The 23,924-nt window shown below is 37.7% G+C and overlaps 1 protein-coding gene across 5 annotated transcripts; it reads left to right on the forward strand.

The window, feature by feature from the left end:
• The first annotated feature begins 11 nt into the window (after positions 1-11).
• On the forward strand, positions 12-23,643 carry GTF3C3 (general transcription factor IIIC subunit 3). Of its 5 annotated transcripts, none has more exons than XR_003398805.1 (19): positions 12-186; positions 1,168-1,270; positions 3,811-4,016; positions 4,469-4,592; positions 5,063-5,254; positions 5,535-5,700; positions 6,729-6,876; positions 8,503-8,575; positions 9,573-9,659; positions 10,734-10,837; positions 11,426-11,597; positions 12,043-12,245; positions 12,851-12,952; positions 13,869-14,004; positions 14,635-14,872; positions 15,238-15,428; positions 16,104-16,228; positions 17,792-17,974; positions 18,980-19,087. XR_003398805.1 is itself a non-coding variant. In XM_026852730.1 (19 exons), the coding sequence occupies exons 1-19, from the start codon at positions 88-90 to the stop codon at positions 20,194-20,196; spliced, it is 2,745 nt and encodes a 914-aa protein (XP_026708531.1). In that variant the 5' UTR covers positions 12-87; the 3' UTR covers positions 20,197-23,643. The 5 variants fall into 5 exon arrangements, 3 of the variants coding, with proteins under 3 accessions (XP_026708531.1, XP_026708532.1, XP_026708533.1); XM_026852730.1 differs by lacking the exon at positions 17,792-17,974 and adding an exon at positions 20,074-23,643 and having other exon boundaries at positions 18,980-19,132; XM_026852731.1 differs by lacking the exons at positions 17,792-17,974; positions 18,980-19,087 and adding an exon at positions 16,348-17,785.
• The last annotated feature ends 281 nt before the right edge of the window (positions 23,644-23,924 follow it).

Genomic DNA, 23,924 nt, shown 5'->3' on the forward strand with positions numbered 1-23,924 from the left:
CATAACGGGAGGGACCCGCGTCCTGTCCTGAACAAGGTTCCCCGGCGGCGGCGGCGGCTGCTCCCGCGCCTGGGTGGCGCCGGCGCGATGTCGGGCTTCAGCCCGGAGCTGATCGATTACCTGGAGGGGAAGATCTCCTTCGAGGAGTTCGAGCGGCGGCGAGAGGAGCGCAAGAGCCGCGAGAAGGTGAGTCTGCCCGGCCTGACAGACCCCCGGCCCGGCCGGTCCCTCTTGACGGCACCTGCCCGGGCGCGGCCCACTGCGGGAGCAGCGAGGCCTCCTCTTGTGTGGGGGGCTTATGTTAAGTGCTGCTGTGCCCAGCTGCTGACTGTGTCTGGGCAAAAAGGGTAAGAAACTACCTGCGATTTGTAAGGGTCATTAGGTGCTGGTAGAGCAAGGTGTTCAGGGCAGTGTAGACCTTTCAGAAGTGCAGAATGCAACATTTTGGTTCACGGCAGTGTGTCTTGTTTCCCTGGACTTGGCAAAAGCTAGTGGCACTTGCCTTCAGGCACCATCATTAATTTTAAGCTGGAGCAGTGAGTAGAAGCAGGTTTTGATATAAAATCACCCAGTGTATACTGCTACTGCTCCCTCACCATCTTCTGTCTGAGATCAGTTTTATGAGAGATTGCTTGACTGGAGTGTCTTACTTAACTTTAACTTTGCCATCTTTATGTCAAAATGCAACTGAGCTTCAGTATTTCCTGGTCTTTAGAGAGCAAATTTAGTAGAACTCAGCTGTCATGGAAGGACAAGCGATATCCTAGGGCAACCTTCTTACTGGATTAACAAGTGTTATTTTGCTGTTTCATTTTGTGTTCAAAAAAGTAGGCTTCTAAAAGGATTTGTCACGCATTTGTAACTTTTTTCAATAGTCAACCGTGTCATCTTGCCTTACTGTAATGCCAAATAAGGAACAGACTAGTCTCTTCAGTCAAAAGTAATGTGAACAGTCACCATCTGAGTCACCTCACATTGATAAGAATATAAATGTCTTGAAAGCAAGAAATGCTGGGGTTTGTTCGTTTGATATAGCGCTTATTCTACCTGTTTCACTAGCAGTGCAAAAGCTGCAAACCAGTGGTTTAAATTATAATTGTCAATATTAGGGAAAATAGGAATGAGTCATGTTGTAAAGCTGATAACTAATATTGTTGGTGTGTGTAGGATGGCGAAAATGCGTCTGCTGAGGAAAATGCTGAGGATATAGAGGCTCCGTCTTCATCCAGAAAAGCATCTGGCAAATCCCAAAGTCAGGATGAAACTGATGGTAAATGTTAATGTCATAATTTCGGTGAAAAATGTATTTAAGAGGTCACTGACAGCATTTGCTCTCTGATAGCTGACTTTATATAAATATGTGACTGCTTCTTTTGAACCTGTGGGTATTGAAGCACATTGTTAGAATGTATATCTTTGTAGAATGTTCCAAGTTGTAGCCAGGGTTTTAACTTTGTTCAGTGTTTTTAAGGGGCTGGATCTGGCCAATTTGACATCATTTTCTGGAAAAACCTCTATTTTTCCCTCCTGGCTTTTTAACCACATGGTCTTAATTATTTACTCTTTCTAAAGTTACAAATAATTAAAAGTTTTTAACTTATGTCAAGAACTCTTATTTCTGTTTTGGTTTGGCTTTTTTGCTCTTCATCTCTTTGCTTGTCTTTTGCTGAGACTTGAATGTTTCAGGATATTTGATTCTACTGTGTGAGTGTTGCTTTCTTCCATTGTCATCCAAAGGGAAATATAAGAGCTAAAAAGCGGAGGTTTCTTCTCTTTCTTCGTGTTTTTTTTTATCCTGCTCAGTTATCCTTTGGTCTGTTTAAAGTGCCTGCATTTATTTCTCTCCTTATTTTCTGCTGGATATTCCTAGCCACAGATTCCCTGGCTGGCTTTCTTTGTGCAGTTACTGGGATGCTAGTGTTGCCTTAGGTGCCTTAGCAAAATAAGTTGAACTTCCTTGGTGTTCCTACATAGTGAAAGGATGTGCAGGAAGTGGTAGGAGCAGCACTTCTCTCTTTAGTTTGTACCGGTCCTTGTTGATCCTGTGCCTCAGGTTCTGGATTTGAGTTTGGGATTTAGAGTGCTGCAGTCTTTTTCAGACACCTTCTCTTCAGAAGCTATCCTCCATGTACCAGTCAGGGCATATTCTTGTGGGATCACCAATGCTGTGAGATGGTGAAGTGCGATTTTTGATCCCTCTCTGTTGGTTCTTAGACTCCTATTGCTACTTTCACTGCAAATTCTCATCACTATGGTTTGTGTTGTTTTTTTTTTTTTTTTTTTCTTTCCTTATATTTCAAAAATAGGCCTTAAATTCTCTCATGGGTGTGGAATCGATGTGGTGCCCCAGTCAGTAAGTGCCTTGATTTTGAAAGTACAGCCAGACCTCGTCCTAGAAAGACAGAAAATGAGCCCTGGAAGTGTGGCTGGAGCAGATATCTGTGGTTCCTTATTGATCCCTTCTTTCTGTGGTTCCTTATTGATCCCTTCTTTCTGTGGTTCCTTATTGACCCCTTCTTCTTGCTGATGTCTTTGAAATACTTCCAAGCTGCTCTTTTCTGCTCTGTATTCCATCCAGTCTGTTACATGGTTTTTCATACACATCATCTTGATCTAAGAAAAAACATATCCTGATAGATTTGTATGAGTGTGTTACTTCTGCTCTTACTACAGAGTACACAGAAGCCTTAAGAGCAGTCAGAATCAAGGAATCACGATAATATTTATCAGTATTTGAAGAGTTGCTATTAGAATCAGGCTATTCAGAAGAAAAATGTTAGAAGTGGTCGTTGTTAAAATCGCTTTTTATACACAAATCTTTAGAGCTAATCTGCTACAATCTTCAGATGATTCTTGCAGCCAAGACTGAAACAAAAGGGAAATTAAATTAATAATTTTATTTTTTAGATGGGGGAGAAGAAGAGTCTTGATTTTTAGGTGCTTAATATCCAAGTCAGAAAAAAAAATAACCAAAAAAGCAACCATAAACTGACGTGTAGTACCCATTTCCCTCTTGTATATGGGCAATACAGGACAGATTTATTTTTCAGTCCCAACTTGATACTGTGGTTATTCTTTTATCAAATATTCAGATGTCAAATCTGTAACCTTTGTACACTACATATTTTGATATTTTGTATAGATACAGACTTGTAGGCAGTTATAACCCTAGGTTAACTTAGTAATGAAAAGTTGTAATTAAAAAAATGTGAAAACTTTTAGAATTATATGCTTTAAGCATATTTATTTTGGATATATAGCATCATTTATTTTAAAGAATTTTGTATTTCTTTTTCTGGAGAAATGTGAATATTGTATTTACACATGTTAAAAGGTACTTATTGTCATGAATAGAATGGTTACAAGATCTTGATTTAAATTACTTCTAAAAATTGTTTGCTGCATTATTGTTTAGTATAATTGCTCACTTAGCCTCTTCAGCTGAAAAGATTTATTCCATCCAACCAGTTCAGTGCTTGAAAATTGCTTAATATGCTTCTCTGGTATGGATAGAGAAAAATGTTGAATAAACTGTTGCTTTGTTCTGTGCGTTCCTCCATGCTTTCATTTCAAATATCCAAAAAATGTTAGAGGCTGAGGTATACTAAGCATTGGTGATGAGTAACGCAGTTTTAAAACCAAAGAGGTTGTTAATAGTTTTTCTGCATTTCTGCAGGCCTTTTTCTTGTAGAATAGCTGTTTCAAGAGGGCTACTAATTATGAAGAATTCAGTTTTCTCTGCACTTGTCTGGATAAGCAGCGTGTACTCTTGATTATATCATAAACCTTTTCTGCTTCTTTCTCAACCAGGAGAAACTTCAGATGGCGTCAGTAAATCTGTTCATCGGGTCTTTGCATCCATGCTTGGGGAAAATGAAGAGGAGGAGGAGGATGATGAAGAGGAAGAAGAAGAAGAAGAAGAAGAAGAGGAAGAAGAAACTACTGAGCAACCCACAGCTGGAGATGTTTTTGTGTTGGAGATGGTACTTAATCGAGAGACCAAGAAAATGATGAAAGCAAGTATTTAAACTTTCATATATTTTCCCTGTATCTCCTGAAGCATTGTGCATAAACGCCAATTTGTGTGATTCTTAGCTACTTGCTGAGAAACTTCTCTGAAAATAATTCTGTGTAGGATACTTCTGCTTATGTTGGTGTTGCCTGGTTTTTTTTTTTGTTTGTTTGGTTTTTTTGTTGTTTTTTTTTTTTTAAATTACCATAGATTACTGTTTGAAAACTTTCAAAACTAACGAAGTGAATTTTTCCAGTGTCTGGATTGTGTTTGTATTGACTGTCAGAGTTACTCTGTCAGTTATCAAAATTAGCAAATACTTTGGTCAGTCATTTTAATATCACTGCTACTTAAATAACTTGTTATTAGGTTGTGTTAAGCAGAAGTGTGACTGATGTCTCCTGAATTCGAGCATAACTGAATCTTCAGTAGAAATAATATCCCATTTCCATTTAGGAGAAAAGACCTCGCAGCAAACTTCCTCGTGCCTTGAGGGGTCTGATGGGAGAGGCCAATATCAGATTTGCTCGAGGAGAACGTGAGGAGGCTATCCTAATGTGCATGGAAATCATTCGACAGGGTATGTTAGAATGGTAAAACTTTTTGGCTTTAAAGTTGGGTGCCATGTGCATCAGAAAATTTCAGTGTGCCTTCACTGATGATGAAAAGACTCAATACAAGGAAAGTCACTGTATAACTGGTGTGGAATTAAGAATATGTAGTGCATTTCCTTTATTGTTTTGCTTATGAAAAGAAACTAACACTCTAGCCTTTGCTTAGTTTTACACAGTTTGCTTTTACTGTTTTTGTAGAACCAAGGTATAAACATCAGCCTGACTTACAATGTACAAAAATTGTATGAATGGTTGTTGTTAGATTCAGTTAGGCTGTTTAATAATTTTTAAAAAGGAATTGGAAGCTTGTCTGCAAGTTTTTTCTGAATTTAAACAGAGCAATGTTGGTGTTTCATACAATATCTGTTGCTTGCAGGAAGGCAAGTTACTTGTTTTAAAACAATAGTTCTAAATCATTCTTTTTGTATTTTCACAGCTCCTCTTGCTCATGAGCCGTTTTCCACTCTTGCCATGATCTATGAAGACCAGGGTGACATGGAAAAGTCGTTACAGTTTGAACTGATTGCAGCTCACTTAAATCCTAGTGATACTGAGGAGTGGGTTAGACTAGCAGAAATGTCACTGGAACAGGACAACATTAAACAGGCTGTTTTTTGCTACACAAAAGGTACCGTAGCAACCATTGTAGTAGTTTAAAAGAAATGTGAGATGCTAATGGCAATAATTTTATTTTCTTATGATTTCTGATTTGGTTTGCTGCAGTTTGCTCAGATTCTGGTACCTTTGTCTGGACGTTGGTAAAAGATTAATGAATCTTTAATGTAGGCTATCCCTCTCTTACAAAAACCTTGTGCGTGTCTGTTAACATTCACCTAGTCAGGGAAATGAATGTGAAATCCATTGTTGCCTTTTCCTAAACTAGGTTACTAATAGGCTTTTTCTTGTAGCTCTGAAATATGACCCAACCAATGTGCGTTATCTGTGGGAGAGATCAAGCCTGTATGAACAGCTGGGGGAACACAAGATGGCAATGGATGGCTACAGGCGTATTTTGAATCTCCTGTCTCCCTCTGATGGAGAGCGCTTTATGCAGTTGGCTAGAGACATGGCAAAGTAAGTTGTATTTTAAAATACTGTGATTTCGTTTTCCAGGGTTTCTCAAAAGCTGGTACTGTTAAGCTCTACAGCTGGTTCAAGCTGGGTATGTAGATGAAATCAAGGAATGCTGGTGTTTTGGCTGGGGGTGACCCCCCCACAGGCATTCATTCCCCAACTATTGTGATGTTTCCAAAGCCTGACCGGCGGGAGTTACTCCACGTAGGATCAGTCACCATCTTAGCTGTGAGACAATAAAGTGCAAATACTGATTACTGAGAAAAATGCCAATAGTAGAGAATTATATACAAATGCAGTACATTTTTAATCTATATAATATCACTAGAAACCTGGAAACTTACTGCCAGAAAATCTGAATGAAACAAAGTGTTCAATCTGAAATACATACCATCTGCAACAACATATAGTTTATATGTAATTTTTGATTAATTTCTGGAGCAAGTAGAAATCTGACTCGTCCCCTTTTCTGCTAATGAGAGCAGACCAAGTCATAGAAGCTTGCCTAAGGCAGAGAAGGCTTGTAATTAAAGTGTATAGCTCTCTTATCGTAGTTTTTATTAAGTTAACTACTATATATCTCCGCTTTCTCATACATAACTTGTAGAAAGCTGTTATTGGCCTGTTTCAAAACAGTGTAAGTCTTTTGATCTTCGTGGTTGTAAAATGCACCAAAAAAATACAAGAACATGCGTTGTAACAGTATTATTATTGAAGGTTTTTCTGAAATGAAGTCAATGTGATACATTACTGATACCTGCCTCAAGTTACAGGATATTGTGATGAAAAACTCCAGTAATGTCCTAACATGATGGGGATGAAAAAAAATTGTAATTATTTAAAATGCATAACTATGAACACTTGTAAGGAAAGAAAAAAAAACCACCTTTCTCACTGTCTTTTGTAACTTAACTCTTGCTAATGAAAATATTTGCTAATAGGCAAAAATAAAAGAAATAGAAAATCCTTTTGCTAGTGTTCAAAGTATTTATCTCAAATACTCAGTATCTCATATCTGTGTTTTATAGGAGTTACTATGAAGCCAATGATGTGACCTCTGCTATTGAGATAATAGAAGAAGCCTTTGCTAAACACCAGAGCCTTGTCTCTATGGAAGATGTTAACATTGCAGCTGAACTATATATTTCTTCCAAACAGTATGACAAAGCACTGGCGGTATGGAGAATTAAATGCATTTCTGTATCATGTTCAGCACCTCTTTGCCAGTCAGGATGGACAGTTTGTATTCCTGTAGTGCTTAAATATGGTCATGTTTCTATAGTGATAGAACTGATCAGTTACACATTGCTTGCTGTTACTTCTGTAGTAATTAGCCTTGTAGTTAATGGCTTGATTTAATAAGTTAGATTTGTATGCTGTTCTGTGTTTAAAATTTTGCGATCCTCCTTCTCTACATGCCTTAATCTTAATAGAGACCTACGAGCAGGTTTTGTGAGTATTGCCAGCAGAGGGCATTCTCTGAGTTGAAGGTTAAAAGGGTGCCACTGAATGGTCTAATGGTTCAAATGCAGACCTTGGTGCTTTATCATTTATGCATTAAGCATCAAGCATACATTCCAGAAAGACAATATATCTTGATTCTAAGGCATCAGGAACTTGAGAAGATCACTTATACATTCCCAATTTGTTCTAAGCTGTTCTTAAGCCTCACTTTTGAGGCATGTTTCCAAGTTTATTTGGTCTGGTTTTGAGAGGGAAGACTTTAGTATCTGGCCATTGTAATACTTTCTAAGATTGATTGAAGAGACTCTATTAGTTGTGACTTTCTCCTTGTGAACATTCTTATTTGCTGTTATTAAATTATCTCCTTTTTTTTTTAAATATAGCTCACTGTCAGTGCAAAGTGTCATGAGCCTGCAAACGTTTCCTCTGACCGTTCTCTGTACTTCTTCCCATTTAAAAAATCAGTCAATTTTATGTATACAGTATTTAGCTCCGTATTTATTAATACAGTACTCGGGCATAGAACTGTTCCCCTGTTTCTTCTTGATGGTTCTCCTTGGGTCTGTTCCTGTGATGGTCTTTCTTGTTCCTGGGTAGCTGGTAAACTTGAGCCTTAAAAAAATAACTATCTTAATACAGACATCTGGTATGCTCCTCCAAGGGCCATGTACTCCGTGTTTATCACTCATTTAAATTCGTTAATAAAATTCCAAACTGCATTGGGTCTTAGACCAATGGTCCTTTACACTTGTGCAGTTCCCCCCTCACAGCTCCCCATTGGCCAGTGAATGTCTTGAATTGTCTGTCTTTGGTTGCTAATTTTTTTAATTAGTTGTTTTATTGAATTACAGTAGTTTCACACTAGTCGTGGTGTGTATGACCAGGGCTGTTGTAAAATGTCTGTATGTAGCTGTGAATTTTATTTAATTATTTTTTTTAACTGAGACAAACCATATGGTTTCCTTGCAATTCTCAGGAATTCTTGGAGCACTTTGGAAAGATCTGTGGAGAGCTTAGCTGTTTACCTAGTATTTTGCTTTCTTTTTCAGTCTTCCAAAAGGCATTAAAAGAAGCTATAAAGGTTAAAACCTTTCCTAGATGTGATAGTAACTGTTGTATTTTCTAAAGAGATGCTGATTGGATTATCTTAGATCATCCAGAAATAGTGACAAAGACATAAATTGATCAAACTCAATATTAGTCAACTAACCCCATGTGAAATGAATGCAGCTTTTGTTCTGATAACTTTTGTGATGTCTAAAGCAACTACCATGCGGGCTTGTTACTCCATATATTCTTTAAATTTTTGAAACGACCTGAGTTACTTGTCTGTTTTAGGTTATTACAGATTTTGCAGGAATTGTACTTGAAAAGAAAGTATCAGAAAAAAGTCCAACCAAGGATAAAAAAGGTAAGTAGCTAACAAGTGGTAAATATGACCCTGCTGTTCGTCTAATATGACATCTTTCTTTCTGTTACCTTTTCAGCTCATGGGTATATTTTCGTGCATGTTGACAGGCTTTTCTCTTTGGAAAATTTTCTGTGTTTTTAATGAGTTACATGGCCTGACCTCACCTTTCTATAAGGAGTTACTCTGATGTCCAGTTAGCCCTGCTGACTCATTAAGGACAAGGACTGCTCTCCAGGCAACTGGAGCCCTTTTAAAGTTCTGAACATTCCTCTGAGAGACCAGTTATTTCTGCCAGTTAAATAGCTTCTGAAAAAAAAATTAGATAAGCTTAGCAGCATCTATACTCAAGTATCTCAACCTTTGTCCTGAGACTAATAGTCTTCATAAACTCTACTACTTTTATTAAACATTTAAATATTTTGGTATATACAGATCTAGGGATATTAGCTTGTAATTGAATAAAGTAGGTTGCCTTTGAGAAACCTGCCTTGTGAAAGTCATTGCTTAAGTCTGAAGATGTTTGGGCTGTAGAATGGTCACAGCATGCCAACTCCATAAGCAGACAGTCTGTTCTGTGATTAAACTAGTTGGTTGTTTCAGCAATCTGGTTCAAACCCAATGTAGGTATAAGATGCTTCTGTTGGCTTTTTGCTTTAATGGACCAGGTAAATATAAGGTGATCAGTGAAGAACTGGCCTGGTAGAGGCTTTTAATAGATAATTTATAAGAAGCAAAACGAGTCTAGGAATTATAACATGGTGTTGCCAAGTTACCCGGGGTAACTTGCAGTTTCTTAAGACCTAAACTACTTAAGAGCTTGGTTCCCCACCATCTGTTGCTTTATATGTTTTTAACTGCTTCTTGCTCTGCTGTCCTTCAAAAAAAAAAAAAAAAGTCCACTTGTCAGAGTAAGCTACCAATTGATCATGGATTCAAAAGCAAGTAACTTTTGTCTTAGCTGGTGTTACTAGAGTACTCTGCTCATATTTTTAAAAAGATACAGGGGCAGCGGTAGAAACTCAGGAAAGCCAGGAGGCAGTGACTGATGACCAAAGTAATCCAGTTGCTGAATCCAGTGCTGCACGTAAGTAATTTAATTTTTAAATTTTGTGCAAGTCTATGAACTGATCATATGCTCAGGAAACAGGTTGCAATCATATAAAAATAGGGAAAGGTTTCTAACAGCAGAGAAATAAGGCTTCATCCAGAAAACATTTCTTGTATACAGTCTTCCGTACTCGGAATTTAATTTTAACTCAGCCAACCACCAAAGCCAAAAGCATTCTCCCAGGGCTTACCTACTTTGAAAATAAATTTTTTAATTTTGTAAGAATTTATCAGTAGGTGAATATTTACTCTGATGCTGGCTATTAAGGTGTTCAGAGAATTATGAACTAATCTGCATGTTGTGATTTGCAGTAGTTGGATGTAGAATGTAATAAGGAAGCCTTATGTTAGAAATCACAGTTTTCTCAGGTTATAACAATCACCCTTTGAATGCCTGATGTAAGAATTAAAGTGAAGGAGAACTCAAACAGGGTAGTTAAGAAATTGTCATGACTGCATGTGAAGGAAATATGATAGTGGAGTTTTACTGTGTGACCTTTAGTTTGCGAGTATTGTCATGGGTAGCTGCTTTGTCTTGTGTTTGCATTCTCATCAGATTGCATTCTGTCTGCATGTTGTGTAAAGTTCTGTAGTTAACTGTGTCTGACAATGTATACAGCTAGATCCCTGGTACACAGGACTTAGCTTAATAAGAACAAATACCTTATTACAGGGTATTTCTTTCAAAAGGCAAAAACAGAGTACAGGTGCATAAATTGCTAAAGGAAAGCTTTCTGAAGCAAACACATCTTAAGAAGGTGAAGGCTCTAAGCACATCCCATGGGATCCTGCTGTTGAAATCAGTGCAGACTGACAGCACTTGATACTTCACATGAAATTATTAGGATCAGATGGTGGGAAGAAGTTGTTCCAATTATCAGGAAAGGTATAAAAGAAGGGGAGAGGCCAGGCCTACACCAGCATTAGCTAGAGTCGATGAGAATATATTTTCTTCAGTGGAGCTGAACTTGGGGCTTGGAAGGGATGTGGAGCTTGTGAAGTGCTTGTTAAAGCCTATGGGTTCAGAAATAAATTCTTGATCTTCTCATAGCTGTGGAGAAGGTCAGCTGCTGCATTCCTGAGGGTGTTCCCATAGACATCACGGTCAAGCTGATGGTGTGTTTGGTTCACCTGAACATCCTAGAGCCGCTCAATGTAAGTAGAAACCAGCTGAGAAGTTGGGGGACGTTCTAATAAATTACCAAAGCAAGTAAATGTTCCTGTCTTCCTATAACTGAGATAGTTGAGAGCGCCATGGAGATGCTTTTTGCTTCCCTTACACTCCAAGAGAGAAACCTAGCAGACTTGCAATAACAGAAATACTGTTTCTGAACTTAAAAATTATGCCTGCTGTGGAAGTATTACTAAAGCAGGGTAAATCACAGCCTGTGTGCTATGACAGGCCTGGGACTGCATTGCAAAGTTGTTGAACACTAAGGAACACTTCTTTGTTTTGTTTTGAAGCCCTACGAAATCTTTCTTAAAGAGCACTTCTCACTGATGGACGCTTTCACCCACTGGATGTGAAATGTCTAGAATAGTAAAATGTGGCTTTTTCAGGAATTCTGAAATTCAGATCTTTATTTTTCACTTTTAAACTAACATTTCAATAAAGGAAGTGTAGTTCAGAATGCAAATAGAATAAAAATAATCACCTAAAAATGTGAGCTTCCAATAACAATACCTTAAAGAAATGTTCTCGTTGGTTATGTGCTTTTAGCTTTTTGTGTGGGTTTTTTAAAGCCTCTTTTGACAACTCTGGTGGAACAAAATCCAGAAGAAATGGGTGACTTGTATCTGGACGTCGCAGAGGCATTTCTGGATGTTGGAGAATACAACTCAGCACTGCCTCTCTTGAGTTCTCTTGTCTGTTCAGAACGATACAACTTGGCTGTTGTCTGGCTTCGGCATGCGGGTGAGAAGAAGCGGGACTCCTGAACACGTGGTACTGAGAGATGATAATACAATGCTGAGCATTTCCAGGCACTTTTATCTAGGATCACAGGAATTTTAGATTCATATGTTGAATGATAATTGGTGCTTGCAAAACTATAATTGGAGTTTATTATGACAACCCTGTCATGGAGTGTTTTCTTGTTCTTCATATAGATTGAAATTTACTTCAGCTAAAAATACTTTATTTTTATGTAAGTGAAAAAGCATCTATTCTGCGTTCCATCCTGTGTCAATTTATGATGCTTTAAGTGGAACTGTGGATGTATCTGCACATATTTCTGAATATTTTCACCTTAATAATACATGTTTTGGATGGTTTTAACTGAAAAGTATCTGAAAAGTATGTTAACTATTTTGCAAATCTTCTTCTGCCATGTGAGTGTATTGTGTTATGTTGTTTCTAGAGTGCTTGAAGGCTTTGGGACACATGGAGCGTGCCGCAGAGAGCTATGCCAAAGTTGTTGATCTTGCTCCATTGCATCTGGATGCAAGAATCTCACTTTCAACACTTCAGCAGCAGCTGGGCCGACCTGAAAAAGCTCTGGAGGCTCTGGAACCAATGTATGATCCGGATACACTAGCTCAGGATGCTAATGCTGCCCAGCAGGTGGGTAAAGTGTTCGCTCTCTCCAGCGTAGAATGGATTATACTCAGCTGTGATAGCAGTCAAAGATGTCAAGTATATAGGACCAGGGATTGAGACTTGCTTATGTACAGCATGATGAACCTTCAGAGCACAGCGAGTGATTCTTTACAGAGTATCAGGGATGAGTCCTCATGGCTCTTTCTCCCTGACCATTTTATCAGTATTTCCCCACCTGATTACTTCTGTGTGATGTACAAGCTCTTGGCCACTGAGAACCAGTCTTGATGCCAATCACTGCATCAAGTTGATCAGCAGTTGCTACTTATGAGCTACATGGGTTGGCCTCTACTGATTGTAACTAATGGCATAGAGAAGTTTCTGTATCCCCTTTCCAGCAGCACCTTCAGTATAGGTAAGAGTTGTGCTGAATTTCTCTGACATTGGAGAATTTGAAACAGTAAATATTGCAGGGCAATTTAGGGAGATCTTTAATTCTGCTGCTAAGATTCTCAGAGCTTTCTAGAAGCTTTTACAAGCCTATTAGTACTGTATTGAGTCAAAATTGTCTGGTTTAGAAAATCAGTCTCTCTACAAGAGGTTGAATAATCGTGTTCAATATTATCTAGGAATTAAAGCTACTCCTCCATCGTTCGACACTGTTGTATTCCCAAGGCAAAATGTATGGTTACATAGACACTTTACTGACAATGCTGGCAATGCTGTTGAAGGTAAGCCAATCTTTCCAGCTACACTTTAAGAAATTGGACAGCTATGAGTTGGGTTAAGACAAGCGACAAACTAACGCATGAGGTATGTTAATGGGTTTTATGTGCAACTGCTTTCATAATTTTGTTAGGTAATAATCTTGCAGGGAGCCTATAATACTGAAGTTCCAGTCTGTAGTGTTCAGAACAGAGGACCACTTGAGTGTATAATTCTTAATACAGTGACTTCAATGCACTGTTTCTCAGTGTACATAGAACACACTGAATACTAAAGCTGCTTCTCACCTTTTTAGCAGTCAGCATAGTGCTTTCCTGAAGCGTTGATAATGACTTCTATTTCAACAGTTTTATTTTGAATTTCTTAAATTTTTAAAAAATATTGTCTTGTGATAAATTTACCACAGAAGAATCTGTTTAGCCAGTAAATTCAGTGGTAATGGTTTTGTGTAAATTGTTTTTTGTTTGATTTTTAAATAGGGAGTGAAGGAAGGGAATATTTAGACCTTGATTTTATCCATCTGGTCAGATCCATTACTATTGTATTACACTGGTTGAATAGCTGACTATCCACATATTTCTGAAACTGGTACAGAAAGGTATTGTTCTTGTCATGCCTCTATGAAAAGAGTTTTGATTTCAATATATACAGGGATGTTCCAATCCCAGGAGAAGCCTTTTAAGCCATTTAAAGAGTTTGTATATTTCTTTTGCATAGCCCAGTTTGTAGTGGAGTACGAGATAATGTAGAGATAGTACTCCTTCTGGGAATGTTTTCTCTCATGATCTTGCTCTGTTGTGGATTTCTAAGTTGCAGTCTGTTTTGATGTTCAATGTGAGCAAGATGGATTGGCCATAAAGTTGCCTTTGTCATAGGATGTATTAGTGTAACCTGAAATGCTGCCCTTAAATTTGTTTCTAGGTAGCAATGAGCAGAGCTCAGGTGTGTTTGATATCTAGTTCCAAATCTGGAGAGAGACACCTCTATCTTATTAAGGTGTCAAGGGATAAAATTTCTGACAATGACGACCAAGAGACAGCAAATTGCGATGCGAAAGGTAACAAATGTTTATTAAAAACAAAGCAAAGAGATGAACTTAGCTCTGAAAAATGAAATAAACGTTACTATTTTGCATGCTAAACCTATGCAGTTCATGTTAACATTGCTTTATTTCTAGGGCAAAGAAGGCAGCAAAAATGAAGATAATATAATTTAAGGGAACAATCCCCATTCAGAGAAAGCTAGTAAAGTTGTAGAATAATTCAGATTGAGAAGGACCCCTAGAGATCATGTGGTCCAACATTCTCCTCAGTGCAAATATAATACACACAAATCTAGAACACAATAGAAATGCGTGCTTTAAAAGTGGTGTGAATTTTTACCTGGTCCAGACTCAGCTGAGCCAGATTACACATTCTCAAGCACCATTTAGTAGATTAGGAAGAGTAACTAACGCATTTGCGTAGTATGTTTACAACTGGAACTGTGTGTATTTCTTGACGTTTGTTCCCAAGTTTTGACTTTTTTTGCTGGTGTTTTACAAACCTAACTTCAACTGAAAAGAGGAAATATCTTTATTTTACTTGTTAATGCTGAGAATATTTTTGAAAAGATGTTTGATGTATGCACCTTTTTTAAGAGTTTAGCTTTCTTAATTTTCTCAACTTACTGACTTCAATATTTTTAGCAATTTTTGCTGTTCTCACGAGTGTTCTGACAAAAGATGACTGGTGGAACCTCCTCCTAAAGGCTATATATTCCTTGTGTGACCTCTCCCGGTACAAGGAGGCAGAGCTACTAGTGGATTCCTCACTGGAATATTATTCGTTTTATGACGATAGACAAAAGCGCAAGGAGCTGGAATACTTTGGGCTCTCTGCTGCAATTCTGGACAAGAACTTCAGGAAAGCGTACAACTATATCAGGTGAGTAGTGAGAAGGTAGAGCAATCTCTTCTGTAACGGCTTCCACTGAGGCTGGAGTCATACTGCTGAAAATACTGCTAAAGAAGGCAGGCTGATGCTTTCCAGCTTTTGCTAAAACAGATAAGGCTATTGAAACTAAAGGAGCTTTCTGATGGCCTCTGATTCAAAAAAATGCATAATGCAGGAGGTTGGTTGATTTGGTCAGAACGACACGTTCTGTCTTTCACTCTCAGCTTTGCCTCAGTCACTGACCTGCTCTTTGAATGTCTCTTCCCTGTTATCTTCCCTAAACTGTTGAGTTTATTGCAGACACAGTATTTACTATATAGTATCTCCTAATTTCTTGTATACTTTTCATTCTACAGAATTATGGTAATGGAAAATGTCAGTAAACCTCAGTTATGGAACATATTCAATCAAGTGACTATGCAGTCTCAGGATGTTCGTCACCATCGCTTTTGTCTCCGCTTAATGCTGAAAAACCCTGATAATCACGCATTGTGTGTCCTAAATGGGCATAATGCGTTTGTATCTGGCAGTTTCAAGCATGCTCTTGGTAATATCATTAATGTTCTAATATTAACAAATATTACAAGGGATTTTTTTTCTGAGAAAGATTTATTAAAGTCATTTTTTTTTGTACATCAGAAAATTACAGATAGCTTCACAGTGTTAGTCTGGTGCTTTTATTATTTTGTACACAAATCAAAGCCTCACTAAAGAGTTTTGCTAATAAAAATTAAGCTGGCACTCTTCAAGTTTAGCACACATTGCAGAAATAACTAACTTGCAAAGATAATTGAAGGCTAATGTTAATAAAGAATAAGAAGGACAGAAAAAGACCGTTTTAAACAGCAAATAAAGTTGGTTGGATGTTTTAAGCAGACCTTTGAAGTAAACATGCTGCTTTCAGTCAAGCCCTCCAAATGTCACACTTAAGATGTGTGGCCTCCAGAATATAAATCTCAGCAAGGGCCATGTTTGCCTTCTATGTCTGGTTGTTTTCTGCTGTGTTTTTATGTCACAGTCTGCATTCTTCCTTCAGAGTCCAAGGAGTGCTGAAAGTAGGATTTTTTCTTTCAGTTTTTTTCCTGTGTATTTTGATGTAGTTATATTAAACTATTTCTTTTCTTAGTTCACACTTCTAATTTGAAGATTTTCCTTTTTTGCCCTTAAATTCTTAAGAAAAGCTTTTTACAACAAACATATCGATTCCATTATTTGCTTTTAGGACAGTATGTGCAAGCTTTTCGTTCAAACCCAGATGAACCTCTGTACAGTCTTTGTATTGGCTTGACTTTCATCCACATGGCTTCTCAGAAATATGTGTTGAAAAGGCATGCTCTTCTAGTACAGGTAAGTTAGTGTGACTGTTTTTACCTATAGTGTTTCCTGGCTTTGTATCTTGCAGTCAGTTATGGCTACAACATACCCAGTTTAAATAACTTTTCATAATTAATATGGCTTTTCAGGAGAGGGAAGTGGCAAAACGTGAACATAGATGAGTATGCTTTTGAACTATGGTTATCCCCATCTGAATCTTCTCTCCTTTTAGTTAAATGTAGCTTGCTCTGCTGTGTGTATACAATGATTACGCATATAGATTTTAGCAGCTGCCAGCTGTTTGTGAAAATATTACAAATTTCAGTCTTGGTGGCTGTAGTCTGGATTGTCTTCCAAATTTTTCTTTTTGCCCTGTCTTGCTCAGAAGAAGTGCTGTAGAGTAGAATCTAGGCCACATGCCCTTCTTAGACATGTCTCATAAACTGCATAAAAATGTTCAAGCAAACTTTACAGATTTGGTAGGTTTTCTTCCCTGTCTTCCTTCTCTCTTTACCCTTTTAGGTGCCTCTTATAGCTCTCTCTTTGTGAAGATCGTGTGAACTCCAGTTCAGGCTATCCTCAATTTTTCAGCTTCCTTATTTACATTTTTATTTCATCTGCGAGATCCAGTTACAAACCACAGACTGATTATTTCCAAACAACCTTGAAAGTAATTTCCTCTACTCTCCACCAAGTATTTTCATTAACTTGAAATGCCTTTTAGTTCCTGTGGCCACTGAGCTCAAAGTCAGCAGAATATGGTGAGGATCCTGAGCTCTCCTGACTTCTGAAACTGCTGAAAAACTGTAGCTTCCACTGATTTTGACAAAAGCTATAGGTCCTCAGTTACTCAAAAACAAGACCAGTTATGTCAGTGTCCAACTTAAGACATTTTGAACTTGCAAACTTTGGCCTAATTTTAATGTTTTTATCCTTTCTGTAATCAGCCTGCCTGCCTTTTGTGTGCTGCTGTGTTATCCTTTTATAATGTACTTGAACAGTGTCCTATTTATGTTAGTCTCTGGTGATACTGTTCCATGCTTTCTCTCTTCTCATTTCTTGCTTACTATACTTGGTATTTTTACATCCTCTCCTGCTCCTATTGTTGCTGATCAATAATTCGACCACAGTGATGTACTGGTGACCTAAAACTATGATAGATGCTTGTGTCTGAACTTATTCCTCATGTTGAAGGAGGTATCTTCTCTGTTTACCAACATGGTCGCTAGAAAGAATGTTCTCTATTTACAACAGAGTCATCACATTCCAAAGTGGTAACAAAATTAAATTCACTTGAGAGAATAAAAAAGTTGTGTGCTCGATTTCTCCCTTCTGAATTCACCTCTTCTTTCTGTCCCTCCTGAGTTTCTCCCAGAGCTCCTTCAGTGTCAAATGAAACACTGCATTTTAATGTAAAATAATACTGTATGCATCTTTGTCTTTTGCTTTGTTCTGTGTGGGAGGTAGCTCTGGTCTAATGCCATTCCTCTTTATAGCATTGTACAAACCTTGAGTCATGAAGAGTCCATAACATGCTAAGCTGGTAGGCAGTGACATCCTACAGATGAGAAACAAATCACTTCTCTCGCTCTACAGCATGTCAGTGTATAAACGAGACTGGTTTGTTCCAGCAGTGCCTGGTCACTGTCACTTCATGCATTGCCCTGTGTTACATCTGGGACATCAGCACCTGAATGGGCCTCTAGTACCTGTTGGGTCCTGCTTCCCTGTCTGAGCCACAACCTGCCACATAGGAGAGGAGCAGGTGTTCACACTAAGGTTGGCAACACAATTATGGACACCTGCGATTCTGCTAGTCATATAGTTTAAATACATAAGCATCTATTTCAGTTTTAAAAGGAAAATAAGAAAGTATAACACAGAGTGCTTCAACTTTAAATTTGTTAAAGCATAGAACTGGAATTGCTGGGTATGAGTTTTCTTTCGAATTCAGCTGGAAACTTGGCAGTAAAACATCTGCTGGCTTCAAGAGGGGATGTGAACTCCTGCCTACTGCTTTAGGGTATATGGATTTTTCATGCTGTTATTCAGTGATGTTTATTTTTGTCTGCTTTATAAAATGCTATACTGATAATTTCCCTGATAACTAGTATTGGAATAAACATTTATATGGAGCACAAGATCAAGAAAAAAAATATGCTTGCATCCCAGAAATAATACTTTGATATGTACTTTATGGAGTTCAGAATTTTGTAGAATTCTGAAAAGCTGTAAAATTAAACAATTTCTTGTTGCTATTCAAGGCAAAGAGTGAAGGAAAGGGAATGAAGGGTTGGTTGTTTTTTTTTCCCTTTAATGAAAAAAAAAGTTGTTGAACATTATCTTTTAAAGATTTTTTTTAAAGAAAAATAAGATCTTGCTGTAGTCCTTTGACTGCATGTTTTTAAAGGTAGTCTGTTTAGTCAGTTCTTCCGAACTTGAACCAGTCTTTTCTGTGTGTATATTGCATAAACATATACATACATACTGTATACATATACATTTAGGAAGCTAATGCCATAAGTCATTATATTAAATAACTGTGTGTTCCATTTATTAAAATATCTGCCCATTTTTCTCAATGGCAATGAGACTGACAGAGCACAGTTTTTATGGTCTCAGCAATCAAATGTGAGTGATGTTTTGCCTTCAACTGGCATGTGGTTTTGTGGGGAAGCATAGATCAAAAGTTTAATCAGACACATTGAAACACCTGTTCTCCAGCATATTTTCCTGCCATCTTTTGAAAGGGAAGATTCATTAATGTGCATAATATGTGTGCAGGGATTCTCCTTCCTTCACCGGTACTTGGACCTGCGTGGACCATGTCAGGAGTCTTTCTACAACCTTGGTCGTGGCCTTCACCAGCTGGGATTACTGCACCTGGCAATCCACTATTACCAAAAAGTACTTGAACTTCCTCCTCTCGCCTTAGAGGTACTGTATCTTTGTAAGTTACATACAGAGGATAAAGTCGGGTCAATGTTAATAATTTCTCAACCATAGTTAAAATAGGTACATAACATCTGTGTAGCTGAGTTTCCTTTAATTTGCATTGTAATTCCTTGTCATTGGAAGCCCAAATCCAGTTGTCACTTGGTGACATGTTCAAGCATGTGTTAATTTTAAAGGTGTATGAACTTTGAAGAATTTACTAATAGGCTGAAGTAGCAGCAAAAATGGTTGCTAAACAACTTTACCTGAATAAATATCTGAACTTTATACATATTACGTGCAAAAAATTATATCTGGAAGTGCTATATACTCACCCATGCTATCAAACAGCATGCAGCAAGATGAACTAGTATTAAGAATGCCTAAATGCATGTGAGCCATGGTTTTACTCTAATTGATCTGTATTAGATCATCGTAATTGAAGTGTCATACATTTACAAGTCTGGTCTGAGAGGAAGTTTTTTGCCTAGCTTTGGCATGGGCAGGTAGAAAAATTACAAGTGTATTTCGAAAATAGTAAGGGTTGGTAAAGTAAGAAACATGGGTGTTAGTGCTGGGAGTTCAAAGCAGCAATCTTGTGACCAGGTAAAAGATACGCATGGGATTCACTTTCTGATTGTAGAAACAAATACTTTGCAGACAAAACCAAATTAAGATAGTACTTCTCTGTTTCATGAGCTGGCTATCTAATTTCCAGCTAATGGTTTGAGTATATAATTATAAAACTCTTTGGTGATTAACAACATGTGGAAAGTCATTAAAAGAGGAAGGGCACAAAGAATACTACTTCTTTTGTTTCTATACAGCTGAAAGTCTATATAAACCATGAATATGTGATTTGATTCCACTGTAATTGTTACTCATGTTTCAAGTTTTATCCTATTTTTGCATATAGATAACTCTTTTTATCATTATTTTTACAGGGAATAGAAACTGATCAGACAGACTTGAGAAGAGATACTGCCTTTAACTTGTCGCTTATTTATCAGAGCAGTGGAAATACTAGAATGGCTCAAAAGATGTTGTATACCTACGCAGTTGTATGATGAGGTTTGTGGCAAGGTGGAACTGATACTCTCTGTATTAACCCTTGCATTATGCAGTGCTGGGGAAACTGGTTTTATGTACAACTTATGTACGACTGTGGTCTGGGCACAACGCTGACATGCTCAAGTGTGTCTGTTACTAGCTTTTCTTCTTAGATGCATTGCTCTGTAATCTGATACTCAGTCTTGTATATAGAATCAAACAGTGAAAACTGAAGCCTGGTGTGGTTTGTTAGTTGGGTTTTTTTTTTAGGGAAAATTTACAATGTGCAATATTACAACGAGTTACCAGGTTGCTCAAGAAGCCATATTTACTGGTGATGAGGGTTTTTTAATGTGCAGCAGTAAATTACTATAATATAGAAGAAATGGCCTCATACTAATCCCTAGAGGATGGAGGACTCAGTATTTTAAGATCTTTAAAGTATTCAGAATTTTCTATGAGTTCATATTCCTGGCAGCTCTTCTATTTGAAGGAAATTGTTTTCTGTTTTACTGAAATCAGTGTGACCTTTGTTGTTCTTCTGAACTTGTTAATAAAAATGCTTAGGATAATGATAATGTTTACTCATTCTCAGCAATCTTGCTGAATAGCTTACAGAAAAATACAATATAACATCATACAGCTTATTATTTAACATACATTGCAAATAGTCGGGGTTTGTAATTATTTCTGACAGTTGAATGGTAGTATATGATGGTGCAAGCATGCTGCTTCCAACCCAGCAAGAGAAGCAGGATGCAATGCTTTATCATAAAGGAGTATATGGTTATATGTGTATATAGAAATGGATATGTTATGCACTACAGCAAAGTAGTAAGGCTGAAAAATATTTTTTAGCAAGGTAGCTTGCTGAATAGAAAACAAAACCGTGCTGTTGCCTCCCAAGCACTCTTGTTACTTATGGTATCACAGCTAACTACTGCTGTTTGCTTTCAGCCCACTTTTATATGTGTTTGTGTTCTGTAATCATTTCACATAATTGCAATCAGTGATTAAGAAACAAGTCTGGTGGAGTTGCCTAGACTAATTTTAAAGGTAAGAATTTTATCTCAAATCAAACATTAAATTACAATAAATTGCATGTCCACTTCGCCAGGGTTGGGCTGGGCCAATAGTGAGAAGAATATAAAAGTAAGAAGCAAATACCAAGAAAGTCTGACTGACCCACAAGAGGACGGAATGTTTTTCTTGGAAATAGCACTTGGCAGCACTGACTAAATACAAGTCCCGTGCCAAGTTTGCAGAACTATAAATTAAATAACTATAAGCTGCAGAAGAAGGGAGAGGATGACTCCCTTACCTCCATATTATTTCTCATTCTTTGTGATACCGCATTGCTGTTTCTGACAGGATAGCAAACAGTTTGCTGTGTGAGCTGGAACTGACTTACAGCCTATGTACAAGCATAGCATTGTTGCATTATTATGGGGTAAAAATTATTCCATTGAAGCTTTCCTTATTCTTTATTGGCCTTTTCACATCACTGATTTTTTTTCTTCTTGCAGCAAATGACTCCTGTCCCTTCATATGAAAAAAGTTTCTCATGTCTCAGGAAATACAGCCCTCAGCACTGAGATAATGCTTAGAAAACAGAAGGCAGAAGTCCAGTACACTGATTCCCTTTACATTATTCTTTTCCAAAACTGTCTAAAATACTCAGAGTCCTAGTGCTTGTACATTTTTAAAAATAGACTTGACACAGAGAAAGATTGTGGGTTTTTTTAAGAATTGTCTTAAAAATTGACCAACATCAAGGCATTACTATTAATTACTTTATTTCTGATCCTTAATATTGTTAGAATTCTGAAGTAGTTTAGTTTTTAAACCTAGGAGGTAGAAATCTTTAGCATTCATACAAATAAAAAGGAAAAATACGATCTGAATTCTGATTATTTTTAAAGTGCTTTCTAAATTGTTTTTAAGCACCAAATAACAGAAACTTGCGTCTAATTAAACCCAGTCAATACGGACTGGAAAATTCATACTGCTAGCAAATAGTGTTCTAGAAGCATGTTCTAAGCAATTTTGAGCATCTGGAAGGAAGAGATACTAGTCTCAATGCCAGTGATCTAAAGCTTTCTCAGTATTTGTGGAAAAAGCTATATTTGAAGATAGAACTTAGCTGTATCCAACTTGCATTTATGGTTACGAGATAAACGATCTTTTATGAAGATTCCTGGCAGTGTTCAAGACCAGATTGGATGGGCCTTTGAGCAACTTGGTTTAGTGGAACCCATGGCAGGGTGGTGGAAACTACATGGTCTTTAATATCCCTTCCAAACCTAACCATTCTGTGATTTTGCTTTTATACAACATTACAGGTATGTTCTGTTGTGATGTGGTGCAGTGGTAACAGATTAGATGAGACAAGACTTCAGACAAAGCCAGAGACAAAACATGCTATACAAATGTGAGCTCCCCAATCAAACGTTTGAACAGGCTCATGTGAACTGATCTGCTTAAGAGAAAGCCCAGAACATGAGATGTGTACAGAAAATACATATGCTGATCTAGGCTTTAAGTATATAGCCAGAGCTGTACTGTCCAGTACAGGGTGGGGTAAGTTTTAAACCACGTTTCACTCGCAGTGCTGCTAATACAGTGCCTTTTTTTCCAGGCAGTGAAGTTGTGAACATGTGCTGCACATTCACCACTGTACTTTATGTAAGGGATGGGGGATACACAAGGGATTGCAAGTTTGAAACACAAATATTTTGGGGGGTATGAGCATCTGTGTGGGATTTATTTTGGCATGCGCTGTATTCACGTTTAGGCTTACCTGGCTCACAAGAACATTAACACTGGGGGAGATGAACCCAACATGTCTCCTAATTCTCCTTCACGGTAAGGACTATTTTACTGAAATGTAAAATCATAGAATGGTTTGAGTTGGAAGGGACCTTCAAAGGTCATCTAGTCACCCAGACCACCCCACCCCCAAAATGAGCAGGGACATCAACTAGATTTGATTGCTCAGAGCCCTGTCTAATATGATCTTGAATGTGTGGGAACAAACAGCAAGGCAGGAAAAGCTTGAAATCCAGCCATTATAATTTTGGGAAGGCTTTCATAAGTCACTGGGAACAAGTGACAAAGAGGGAAAGAATACTTAAATCAATGCCAGCCTCACCTGTCAGCATGTTGGGAATATTCCTCAAGCCTCATTAAAAGAATTAGTAACAGTTTGGTCAACCACACTACATATATTGTCAAACTACTTGGTTTAACCATGATAATTTTGTCAACTGTTTATTGCTAAAGAACTATTTTATATAAAACAAACACTAACCCAAGGCATACTTAAAAGACTGCTCATAAAAGCATCTACTGATTGTCGTAAAACCAGAATCATACCTTTTCAGTTGTGCTTACCTGATACCAGCATTAGCAAGTGTAGAAAGAAGTTTGCCGTCTACATTTGACGAAGGCCACAGATTGAAAAGGTAATAAAACCTCAACCTTTTTGCTGCTTAGAAAATTCATTTTTAAATACTACAAATATTACTGTAACTAACTAAGAGTTAGCAGCCACCAAGCATGCGGAAAGGCTAGCAGTGTAGATCTCAATTACTGATCCTGCAGGTGGCAGCGGTGTTAGGCTGCTACAACTTTATTGAAATTACTATGTTTAAAGAAAGTAAGTTCTTGTCTTGTGTACTTCTGATGTTTTGAATGGGTGAGCTGCCACTTACCATGCGGTGGTTCACATTGCAGAGCAGGCTCT

The sequence above is a fragment of the Athene cunicularia genome (genome assembly GCF_003259725.1).
Source record: "Athene cunicularia isolate RWA chromosome 7 unlocalized genomic scaffold, athCun1 chr7_part1, whole genome shotgun sequence".
Classification (NCBI taxonomy): domain Eukaryota; kingdom Metazoa; phylum Chordata; class Aves; order Strigiformes; family Strigidae; genus Athene; species Athene cunicularia.